General features: G+C 39.3%; 1 protein-coding gene across 8 annotated transcripts in view; it reads left to right on the plus strand.

Annotated features, from left to right (window-relative positions):
- UTRN (utrophin) overlaps nt 1–12668 on the plus strand; it is a 389435-nt gene that overhangs the window by 48430 nt on the left and 328337 nt on the right. Inside the window, exon 1 of one of the 8 annotated variants that reach the window (XM_050314407.1) lies at nt 3412–3505. The exons of the other annotated variants lie outside the window; for them this stretch is intronic. Within the exon in view, the coding sequence (XP_050170364.1) occupies nt 3412–3505 (94 nt within the window). Of the gene's footprint in view, nt 1–3411; nt 3506–12668 lie in introns of those variants that run through there. 8 annotated transcript variants of the gene reach the window in all.

Consider the following 12668-nt stretch of genomic DNA (forward strand, 5'->3'; position numbering starts at 1 on the left):
AGACTCTTGGCTTGTGTGTGATGGAGACAGAAGGCAAAGTAGAGACTCTGTACCTCCTTATTCTGCTCCCATAAGAAGTCCTTAGGTTTGTTTTTTTTTCCTTCACCATAAAAACCTGCCTTTCCCTATGGACTTATCTGGAAGAGTGGAAGTTCAGAGCAGGGTTAACCAGGGCCTACTTGGAACAAAGCTGGAAGGAGGCAGGCTGTGAAAAAGAAGCCAGTTTCCTCTTCTCAGAGTCAAGGCATTCAAGACTCTTGGAAGGTTCCCAGAAGGCAAAGAAGAAATGGAAACCAATCTCATTCTAGATTGTCTTGCATACAGGGAATTTTTATAATTAAAGGATGTTGCCCTCTGCTCCTATTGTTGTTTGCCTCTGTGAATTGTAATTTTACTCTGAGCCGAGTGCTGACTTCATGGGTGCTGAGGCCGTGATAGAGAAGTGATCTTGAGCATTTATGAGCTCATCTTCAAATGAATAGGTACAGTTATCTGAGTGTTTTCACCTGTTACTTTTCCTTTCCACCCCTTGCCTCTGTACTTTTTTGCTTTTATGTTCCCTGCTGCATGGACAGAGCTACAACTGGGGTAGTGTTTCATGTATGAAGTGTGGCATTCAGACCACCTCTTCAACAAGGACTGAATTGCCACCTAAGCTCCAGCCCTCCTGAAAACTGTTAAAGCAGGCTTGTCATGTGTTGAGTGTAGCCTTGTTCTTCATGCTTTGTTATACATGGGCAAGCATAAAAAGATGCGATTTCTACTTACTAGACATCTAGTTAGGCTTCACTTTACTTCTGTCTTCCAACCGTAGTTTCAGCTGGTCTGTTTGGCTGGTCTTTTTTATCATACATGATAAGAAGACTAGGCAGGCAGCCAGCTGCTGTTGAACTATAATAGGGCCAGTGGTATGTGCAAAATTTGATTACTGCTGTCAACACCAGAAAGAATAGAAGAGAGCACGTACTCCAGTCAGAGAGCTGCTAAATAAATGGCCTATTGAATTCAGTAGTAGTAGGAATAAGACCGTCTTCTAATGAATGAAGTGGTTTATGGGTAGAGAGTATGCTAGTGTGTTGAACTCTTGCGTTTGTTAAAAAAGGCAAAAAAATCTTCTTTTGCCTTCTTCAAAGATTACTTTGCCCAGAAGTTTATATTTCTCTTTTGTTTATCAGCTTTTCTGATTAACACATGGACTTCACACACCCAGTATTTCAGATTTTGGCAGAGGCCATAGCTTCACTTTTTAGAATTTTTCTTAAAAAAATCTTCCTGCCATCCTAAAGCTAACTTCTTTGCAGATGGGTTCTGATGTGAAACTATTTAATAATTCTGTCTTCATTTAGGCAAGAGATGCACTATGTTTAAATTAAATAACAAACCACAACCCCCTCCTAATAAATATTCTCAGTGTATATTCTTACTGAAATGCTGGGTTTTCAAGGTAGAACTTCTGTTAGATAAAAGTGGTTTCTCTAATGTACTGCTGTAGCTGCTGATGGCAAGGCAGAGCTGGAGAGATGAGGTTCTCTGGAAGCTCTGGTGCATCAATGGTTTTCTTCAACCCCTTTAATAGCTTCACACTGAAGTTCAAGGGACTGATGGAGTCTGAGATTGGTGTTTCCCTAACTGTTCTCATTGACTGCAAACCCTTTCTTTTCTGAGAAGTAAGAAATATTATAACAAAGTAGCTGACTCCTGAAACTTTTGCTTATTCTTCAGCCTTGGCAAGTGTGGATGGGCCTTATCTTGGAGTGGCAGGGACCATGGTGAGATGAGGTATTGTGTCAACAGGAGAGCTTTCTTAGGGAATTAAGACCAGTCTCATCAAGACCTGAAAAAGGAAAGCTCTGGTACTGTTACTAAGACTTCTGGCATACATGCATGGCTATCTGCTAATTCTCATCGTTTGGTGAAGTTGGCAGCATCTTTTTGTTTTGTGCTTGTAAAGTGCTTAGCACAGTAAGATTTATATTTGTATTTACTATGGCAAAATACATCTTTGTTTCTAAAATAAAAATCCTAGCTTTAAAGCTTTTATTACCTCTCCACATTGCTCCTATTTGTGTCGTTCACAGAAATGTTTGGATACAAACGTCTAATTTAGCCCCCTGAATGTATGGTTGCCTTTATTCATGGAAACAAAACTCCCTTTGTGTGAAGTCTTTCAGCCTTCAACTTTGAGGAATTCTTAAAATTGAAAAAACGCTTCCAACCCACATAAATAAGAAAGACCAATTCCTGGCCCACAAAAATTTAAAGAAAATCTGATCTTGATTTGTCTCTCCTCCCCTCCCCCAAATACTGTCTTATGTGTAACAGTGAACTGTTCCAACTGAATATTAATGGACAGATGAGAGCAGTATTTAGAGCAGTTATTTGATAGCATAGTACAATAGGACAAGCAAATCAAACAGCATCTATCTGCTTTAGAAACCAGTTCTGTTGTTCAGAATTTTCCTCTGTTGTCATGAGCTTGTAGTTATGTGTTATAGTTAATCTCTTCTTGCATTACTTTGTTGTGACCATCAGAATTTGGTACAGTTCAGTATCCTAAAGTGTTCAGTCTGGAGTTGTGTGTCTTTCATAACTACAGAATCGGTAGTCCACTTAATTTGGTTATAAAGTTGGCAGCAGTATTTTGAAGACAGAGAGACTGGATTTGCTTTCTGTGCTGGTGGTAAGCACAGTGTAAAGGCCCACTTGTAAAATAACTCTAATGCCATTGTAGCCTTGCATTACTAACATTCTGCTTTACTTTTCTGTCCTCTGTCCTATTTGGAGTTGCTGCACAGTGGAAAGGGCATGCCTAATCAGAGTTTGTAATTTTTGACTTGGGGGTTTATTTGTAGAACTTCCTTTTTATGCTGAAATCTTGTGTTTAAAATCTCTTGTGCTGTTTTGAAAGGTTGTTAGAAGAGTTGTTCTGGTTTTACATACTGTTGAATGTGTGGAAAAGGTGTTATGGTGATACTGCAAACTCATTGCAAAGTAAAGGCTAAAAATATTTAGGATTTTTAAAATGAGCATGGTGTTTGACCAGACAGGTTAATTTGAACAGAAAAGGGAAATTGCCACCTGCTTTCTGGTGAATTTAACTTGCTGGTTCTCTGAAAGCTAGCATGTCCTCCTATTTCCGTAAGGAGTATCAAAGCAGCATATTCATATGTTTTTGAAGAGAAAACAAATCTCAATTAGCTTAGAGTTCATTACTTGATTACATGCAACCTTTTAAAAGGTTTGTTTCCTGACTGGTTTTGTCAGTCACTGTGCGGCTGAACGTGTCAAGCCCTCTGAGGAAAACCAGCGCTTCCCTCCCCCTTGAGTCCCAGCATGCAGTTCTTGCATGGGTACTAGCGTGTACTTCCTCTGCATCTTCACTTTCCTGTTATTCAAAGACTGAGCTTGATGATGAGTGCTCAAACAGCCAAGAAAGTTGTGTGGAAAAAGTACAAGGTTGCTGCACCTCGAGATACCGACAGGCAGACCTGTTACCCTCCGCCGGGTGAGTGCTTACTGGTGTTCTGAAGGCTGTGGTAGATGAAGGGATCCAGCAATGCGAGATAAAAAAATCCTCTGTTTTTATCTTCTACATCTGATGCAAGCCCACTTTTCTTAACTTTGCTAAAGTTAGTTTGCGCTAACTAACAGGCTGTGGAAGGCATGGCAGGAAACGGAAAATAGGGAAAACTGTTTTCTGTGGCACTGCTCCATTGTAAGTACTGTGTGAGCTCTGGCTGCGTCACACCTGCAGCCACAAGATCCTGCTGGTAATGCTTGTGTCATGGCTTCCCTTTCACCTATAACATAAGCATAACAGGGCATAAAATTTTATTGCTGTTCTGTCTGATTGTAAGTCTTAATGCCCCCTATTGTCTTAAACTATTTGTGAAGTTACGGTGATTTCAGGATTTAGTTGTTTTGATTCTTTACAGTTCTGCTTACTGTGTCTTCTGAGACTTTTGAATGTATATGCTTATAGCAGCTCCTTTACCCCTCATAGGCTTTTCTTACCATTTTAGTGGTGTTTCAAGAGAACAATATTTCCTGTAATTTGGAAAGAATATGTTTTGTGGAGGGGTGCTTTGGAAGAGAAGGAATTTGGAATATTACTGTTTCCTTTTCTTTCTGCCATCTTTGCTACTCCTTCCAACTGAAATTTCATGTTTTATCTCTTCTGCTGTTTTGTGACTAGGGCCAAATAACATAGATTGGCAAGGAAAAGACAATTTGAGGATTCCTAGTACCTGTGAATATGCTGTTTGGATTCAGTAATTGACAGATGTGGGCTGTCTATTTTGTGGTGTCAGAACTTCACGGATGCAGACCCTCCTGATAATAGGGAATTTGGTCTCTTTGACTTAACTTTTGATGCAAGTTTTTTGGTACAAACTTGAAGTCTGAATATGGTTTTTTAGAAAGAGATACAAAAATCCTCCTACTCTGTATCAGTGTCATGACTAACTTTAGAATAAAATGATGGGCTTGGGCTCTGATCTCACGTGTGTTTGCTTCTAGAACAATGAGTTGGATTTGGATATAAGCCAGTTTAGTTGGGAGCAGAAACTTTTCCTGTGTGGCTCAGTCCAAACTCTCTTAAAACTGCCAAAAATGTCAAGAAAACTCAGTAATGTGAGTGGAGTTGCTTTTGACTGACTGTGGAGAGCTCAGTAAATTATAGGTTGGAGAGATCTGGCATTCTTCAAAGTCTGCACGTAGTCAATCCACTAATGTGAGACAGCTGCAGTTGATCACACTTGGAAGGTTAGAAGCAGGAGAAAATCAGTCTGCTTGGTTTCTAACCTGGGCTGTTGTTTGAGGAAAATGTTTCTTCTGGCTCTGCGTGTATTGCTGTGAGTTTTTTAGGAATATTTATTGGATTTTTTCCTTTCTTCTTTTATTGTTATATTTTTAGAAGAGCATAAACTCGGGACTGATGTTATAGCCAGTACTGGAAGTACTCAAGGAGGGAAAAAAAGGGTGGAGAAGTTGGGAGGGAGTGTTTGTGTAATTGTTTTCTCATGTCCTTTGCTTCTCGCAGAAATCCAGAATATAAATAACAGGGAGACTTTTGAGAAGTTTAGGAAGCAGCTTGTGTGCAGCTCTCTGGCTAGAAGTTTTAGAGGTGATTACTGCCCTGTAAACATTACAGTGTCAGCAGGGGTGCAGCTTGGGCTCTTTTGGTTGTCTGCTTGCTGTGAGAATTGGAAGGGACTGGAGGAAGGGAGGTTGAAGCTTGTATCTGATAAAGGATTTGAATGTAAATTAATTCCTTTAGGTAAAACCAAAATGGATAAGACTCCCTTCTGTCCTCAGAAGCCTAAAAGACATGAACATGTTTAGTCAGAGATTGGTTTATGGCCTAAACAATACTTAACAATTTAGCTCATCTAGTAGGATGTCCTTTATAAATGTCTAATCTCTCTTATTAACCTCTTAAGCTCTCAAGTTGGTGATAGGTGCTGGGAGTGTGGTGGCACTGGTAGGCTACTGGAGCCTAACTGGAACCAAAGCTTGCTCTTTATCTGGAAGGGGAAAAAAGAAAGGATCTTCTAATTTCTTCACCTGTTCAAACAAATGGGCTTTCTTCATTGCTGTTCCATGTCATGGGAGATAATTTATATTCTTCCAGGAAAACTTCTAAAACAGTTCCAAGGAAATGATTTGGCTATTTTTTTATATATACATACTCCTCTGTTGTGACACTATTTGATGTGGTTGTTTTCTTAAATAATTTTTTAACCTCAATTACCTCATTACTCAGATAGATGTCACCCTGTCATTTGCGGGGAGGCTGCTTAACCTGTATTATAGAGGCAGAAAAAGATGCCAGTTCTGTGAAGGGGTTGCCTTGTGGCACTGTTTCCATAAAATGTCAACTCCTGAAGCCAGTAAAGCACTCTGCACTAATTGAATAATCTATGTTAGCATCTTAGCATTATGCCACTAGATATTGTTTTGTTATTTTATTCATACAGTTGTCAACAGAAGCAAGAGATCAATTTGCATTTTATTGTGTGAACTAATTGTGTGGCCGCCACCCCAGTGATTGAAATGAGTCTTATTTTTTTAATAGCGGTAGACAGTAATGGCAATGACACGATTGCGACATTTTGCAGTAAGATAGTTTGAGAGCATACTTATTTAAAAGATAAAACTCTGCATTTAGTTTCTGTTGCCATTTGTGTCTTCCTTCTTGCTCCAGTAGTCTCCCTCTGGAAATCCCAGGAGTACTAGCCTACAAATGAAAAGCTTCCTTTCAGGTGGGAAGGAATTAATCTGTGTTCCCACAAGATATATGCACTGATAGCAGCTTGAAGTTATTTATGAGAACACACAAGCGGTTACAACAGTCAAAATAGTACTTATGATATTGTTCATATTACTATAAGCTCTGGGTTACTTAGTTGCTTAGTAGGGCCATGCTGGACCTGAAATCTGTTTGATTTCAAACAACTCTGGCTTTTAAACACCTGAAAATGGTATATTTCCTTTTTGGTGGCATGTGATGGAGGATGTGTTCTGAAATACAGTGTAGTTGTAGATAAAAACAGGTTACATAGTAATTTCATCATATTATATAGTTGCCTTTTGGGTCTTCTTCACCTGAACTGATTTTCAAGATCTGAAGGACTTAAAAAACCCTCTTATATATATTAAACTATAAAGTGCACATGCATACTGAAAAACTGGATAGTTTTCTATTGTCTTGTAGTACAGTCCCTTTTGTAAACTGTGGGGGAGTGTTTTGTTTCTGGATGCAGTCTGTGCCCCTCTGCATTGTGTTGGACAGAGTGGTGCCTGTGACTCACTTCTGCCATACGGAGAAACCATGTTCCATCGACCGGTGAATAATCTGCCGCTGGTCCACTTTTATGTTTTCACTGAAATGGTGTGACCCTTAACTTGAGGGCTCCATATGCTTCCTGCCCCCGTCCCTGATGAATAGGGCAGGAATTGGCAGCAGTGTGGTCTGCTATGTGACCTCATTTGTGCGGCGTCTGGGTGGAGTGCGCCCTAATCTTCACTAAGCAAGAGGCTGAGAAAGCGAATTGCAATAATTCCCTGGCTGATCCTTCCAGCGAGTAAGAAATGGGCTTGTGCTGCAGGGCGAGGAGATGCCTTTACTCTGATACTTGTTACGTACTGAGATGATTTTCTATCTAAGTGTTCAGAAAAGTAGCAAACGGTTGAAGGGTTCTCTGCAGAAATTAGGGAGTGTGCTGTCTGAGTTCTTCACTGTGCAGGATGGCAATCAACAGCTTTCCCTTTGTGTCTGCCCCAATCAAACCTGGCACGCAACAGTGTGCACTGACAGCTCTTGGTAATATTTGACACATAAAAGATAATTTACTATTGCATATGCAGATGGAAGCAGGATGGTTGTATCTGTCATGTTGAATTTGACTGAAGTGTGGGTTTTGTACTGCAGTTATGAAATATCTCCTCTTTATTGAGATAAAATATTGCTCAGGCTTAACTGTTCTGGGTCTGATTAACTTAAAATTAGGGCCTGAGATATACCAACTTATAGTATACAGGTGCAACATTCAGTTTTATGCCTGGGATATGAAGAGAGCTGGGCAGGTAGTAGAACTGTGACCATGTCAAAGACCACGCATTTGTCATTGTTCTGGTAAGCTGGCTAGAAGGAGCGCATCGAGTTTTCTAGCTGTGAGGCTAACTTCATAAAGAGGTGTTGTCCCTGCCGATCCCCTCCTATGCTGGTGACTGGTTCCAGCCCAGTGCTTTTCCAAGGTTGCCCCTGAGCTGTCCCCCCAGCATCAAGGCTTCAGGACTGCCTGCTTTGGGTTGAAGGAGAGCATCCTGCTTGGCTTCCTGAGCTGCTGAAGTCTGGCCTTTTAATGTTGCTTCTCAGCTATACTTTTCCCCTGCTAAAATTGTACAGCTCAATCATTTTAAGCTTCAGATTATTTTAAAAGGTTCTTAGCTGGTTTAATACCTTGTAATGCGGAATATTTTTAAAGCAATTTGTAATTTCAATGGTCTGCACAGAATGTTTTAACTTCTGCTCCTAGCTCATCTATAGTAAAATCAATATTTACTTGTCTTGTGTCACATGAGTCTTTTTATATATAAGGAAAACATTTCCAGTGCTGCTTTTAGGGTAGCAAAGAAATAGTCAAGTTATTAATTTCTGAATTAGATCCCTCTAAAGCTACTTTTTCTCTTACATACAGTCTTTATACGGATTTTTTCCCCCCTGAATTTCTCAGGCACGCTCCTTTCTGCTATCTCTCCACATCAAGTGCAGAAAATTTGAAGATCCTGAATATGATCTTTTTAGTTGCTGAAATAAATATGAATTTGGAATTCAGTATTTAAAAACTAATATGTATGACTAAATATCATCCATTTTCTTTTCTCTGATTTTCTGTAATGTAGGTCTTGCATTATAATTTTTGACCAAACAATTTACTACTAAATCTTATTGTAGTTTTTCTTCCAGTGAATAAGTTTTAAACGTAAGCTTGCTGATGTCAGTTTGAGGTGGAAGGTTAATACACTGGGATTCTTAGCATTGTGTACAGGAAAGATGTAAAATGCTGTCACCTGATGTCTCACCATCATTCCCCTATATGTTGCCATTAAATTTCATGCAAGTGTTCCTTATCTAATCTACAAGCAACTCCAGTAGCTTAAAAAAGGTTCCATCTGTGGGTTAAACAGATAACTTTCCTGTGGGAACATGTCTCCACATTTTGTTTAGTAGTCCTGAGTGCAGGTAGAGCCTCCCACAATGTTCAAGCTCATTTCTTCTGTTTAATAAAAATGAGAGAAAATATAGGTGGTGAGCTTGAGTTTCAAATGATGACTTACCGATAGTGTACGCTGCTGTAGTAAGCAATCAGTAAATTGTTGTTAAATGGAAGCCAGTATTTTTTATCCTTTTGGTTTTTGACCTGTGGACAGAACTGATTGTATATACATAACTTGTTAGCAGGAAGTTGCAAATGCTAATACCTTGACAGGATTAAACCAATCACAGTATACCTCTTATGTTTTTAGTTGATTCTGATGCACTTTAATTCCTGTCTCTAATATTGTCAAGTGGTATATTCTTGAAAATAATCAAACTGTCTGTTGTTCCCGCTTCAGTACACAGTAGTGCATCAGTAGTCTTCTGTTGGAGGTGCTTTTTATTTTGTGTATATGTACCTGTGACTAAGAAAAGTGCTTATTTTAACCAAGTGATTTTATTGGTTTTGCAACTGAAAGAGGAACCAAGGTATTGCTGACAATGCAGGATGTTATCCTTCCACGATATTTCATTTTGCAATGGATTAATATCAGAAAACACTGCTGTTTAACTCATTGTTAAGATCAAAGGATTTAGGGGTGATAGTAAGCAATGCTACAATAGACTTTGTTGCATATAGAGCATGCATCTTGTTTCTCTCTTTTTTTAATGGTTGTTGGTTTGGTTTGTGGTTTTTTAAATGTTTTTTTTTATAGCAATAAAAATAACTTCAAGAGTTTACCCTCAGGAGTTGAGCTGGAATTATTTTATGGCCACATAAACTAGTTTGCTGTCTTATCAGATGTCCTGCTCTGAGCTAAGGGGAAAAATTTTTCTGTATAAGTTGTAGTAAGTGTACCTTATTGCAGTTAATATTTTCTTCATTGCTGTTCAGTCCCTCTGGTAAGTTGACTTTGGTAGCTGCGAAATGCCCATCCATCTACTGCCTCACTCTCCCCTCAACTGGACAAGGGGAGAAAAAGAAGACTGACAAGCTCGTGGGTTGAAATGGGGACAGGGATATCACTTGCCAATTCAAACTGTGGGCAAAGCAGACTTGATTGAGGGGAAGTTCTTTTAACTTATTAACAATTAAAATAGAATAGGATAGTGTGAAACAAAGACAAAAGCTAAAACACCTTCTCCCTACCTGTTCTTGTCTTCCCACTCTTTCAATTGCACTCCTTCATTCCCAAATCCTTGCCTCCCTGCCCCAGTGGGAATGAAGAAGTCTGCTTATTTAAATTATATCTTCAATTAGAACTGGCTTTTCTTGGCAGACACATGCCATCAACTCTCAGCAAGAACATGAGCTTACTATGGTCCAAAAATTTCCAGGTGGTAAAAATGGACTCTTGATCTGAAACAAACTTAAATATATCTGAAAATAATTCCAAGTATGGTTTAGCAAATATGTTAATGCTTGTGGGAGCAGGGTTTGGGTGACAGTGTTTCCTTATACCTTTCTTTATGGTGTGTGACTCTAAAACCAACACAAACGAAACCCACGTTTGAGGCACACAGACTTGCATTAAATGTTTGCAGCATCTTGGAAATGGTCCTGATCAGCTGCTGAGCAGTGTTCTGCTGCTCTGTGTGTAAACACTACTCTTACTTTTAATGGCATCAACTGAAGGAGCCTGCAGGAGCAGTTAGACTGGTTTACAGCCAGCATGAGCGGGAGTAGTGAATGTTTTCCAGTGCCTTTTGCTAAGTCCTGGCATGGCATTCCTTATTCGCTGCCTGTTTTCCAGTCCCCTCTGTGGCACACACACAGCTGTATGTGCCTTGTAGCTGTCACTCCTCCAGAGTGATAGAGGGTGAGTCAGATATGTGACAAAATGTGTATATTCACTAGGACAAGGCTATTAGAACATCCTTGAACACTATAGTATACACAGCAGATTTATCTCAGGTAAATAATTAGCTATTGTTTTGACAGCGTAAATGTGCACTTCATCTGTAAGATGGGAAGCTATTTGACCAGCCTAAAAAATTTACTCTAACCATTAAAAATAACACCCCACAAAAAACAACCCTTCCGAATCCAAACAGAACCAAACATATCTGGGTACACAAATTATCAGTGGCTGAAGTAATCAAGAAAAATAAGTGTTCTTCATCAGTTTGGTAGTTTGGCATGTGGTCCTGCCAGAGTCATTGCTCCCTGTTCAATTAAAAATTGGATGTGACACTATGAATAAATCTGTAGCTGTCTTATTTTTTATAACACAGTCTGTGGGAGCAGAGCAAAGTTGATGATAGACTTGGTAGAAGTTCCTGTAAAGTGGCTTGGACAGCCTGCAAAGCAAGAGGTCTTGGGGAAATGCTTTACTGGCTTAGCCATAGCTCTTGAAGACTTTTCGGGCAAACAGGTAATTTCTGATTGGCTTGTGTTATTATTGACTGCTTTGCAGTGGAAGAGTGCTCTCTCATCTCTACTAAATCATGGAAGCTTTTTTTCATGTTTCTCTATCTTTGCGTATTCATTCTTCTGTTGTGTTCTCATGGCAGTATAAGTGAATTATTTAGCCTTCACCTTTGTAAGAAACAAATCATATGTGCAGTTAAGAGAGTTAAAACAAAGTTCTGAAACAGTAACTTATATTGTCAGAGGAACATTTTTTTGAAATCTCCCTGGTATAGATGAGTGATGTCGTGTGCTTTTGAACTTTGCACGTTATGATTTTGCTACTGCTGTGGTGGTTTTTTTTATGTGACCTTCAGCTTTCCTCCTTATGTTATGCTTAAGTACCTCTTTGAAGTTATTTGATAAATATCTTCCATTTCTCAGGCTCTTTGAGGGGCTGCAGTGGATGAGTTGGCTGGGCATGGGGATGTTGGTGCACTCACAGAATGCAGATGACCTCAGCTGGTTAGAGCATGGTGCTAATAAGGCCATCCCTCCTAACCTTACTATAATATGACACTTCTGTATTTATCTCTTAATTCTTCAGTTTTGGTGTTTTAACTGATACTTCTTTTCTGTCTGCATCTTTCCCCTCCTGACATATCTCTCTGCTGTCCTGTGTTTTGGAGATGGACACAATCCAGATAAAGAACTTGAATGATAGGGTTGGAGATAGTATGATAAATACAAACATCTGTGTTTCATCCTTGCTCACTCCTAATCTTATGTATTTCTTCCTCTCCCAAGAGTGAGTATCTTCACATGCTGCTTTCTTACATGGTTTCTTCCACTATGCTAAAGGCAAAGAGTAAAAGGTAGAAATTCAGGCTTTTCCTGAAAATTTCTGTGGGTTTTTTTTCTGTGGTGTTGCATGTCTAGGAGGTGTAGTTATTGCAGCTGAGCAGCTGGAGTTCTGCCATCTTCTAATGCTCCCTTACTGAGCCCAAATTTCCTTCTGCATTTGAAGGATGCTAAGACTGGTAGTCAACCTTAATTGCTTTTCCTTTTTGCAGCCACATAAAGACTTGAGGAATAACAGTATTGTAACATGATTTGAAAGAGTGGAACAATGTGACAAGACAGTTCCTGAGCTTTAATTTTAGTTTTTAGAAGTCGATGGTTTTCTTTTTATTGTATACTTATCTCTGTAGAGCTGGAGACAAGTCTCTTTCCTGTAGAAGGTTGTAATGAAGTGCACCAAAATTCAAACTAGCATAATAAGTTGCTATGTCATCTCTCAATCATACTAATTCTTTGGAAAGCAAAAATCTTCACATATATTCCTTTTTTTTTTTATCTAGCCTTGTTAGGTGTCCTTTTGACACTCTGATTCTTCCTTTGCATTCTCTCCTTTCACTTTTCACTTGTCACTTACAAAATTTGAGGGTTCTGTTTCTGGATAAACAGAAGTCTGTGAAGCTGGTCATGCCAGTTTGTAGTTGGACTGAAAAGATTCTGGAGGATAAAGCAGATCCGTACTGCCTTTTAAGCACTTCC

The sequence above is a fragment of the Myiozetetes cayanensis genome, unplaced genomic scaffold (genome assembly GCF_022539395.1).
Source record: "Myiozetetes cayanensis isolate MyiCay16 unplaced genomic scaffold, myiCay2020 scf2-11, whole genome shotgun sequence".
NCBI classification, from domain to species: Eukaryota; Metazoa; Chordata; class Aves; order Passeriformes; family Tyrannidae; genus Myiozetetes; species Myiozetetes cayanensis.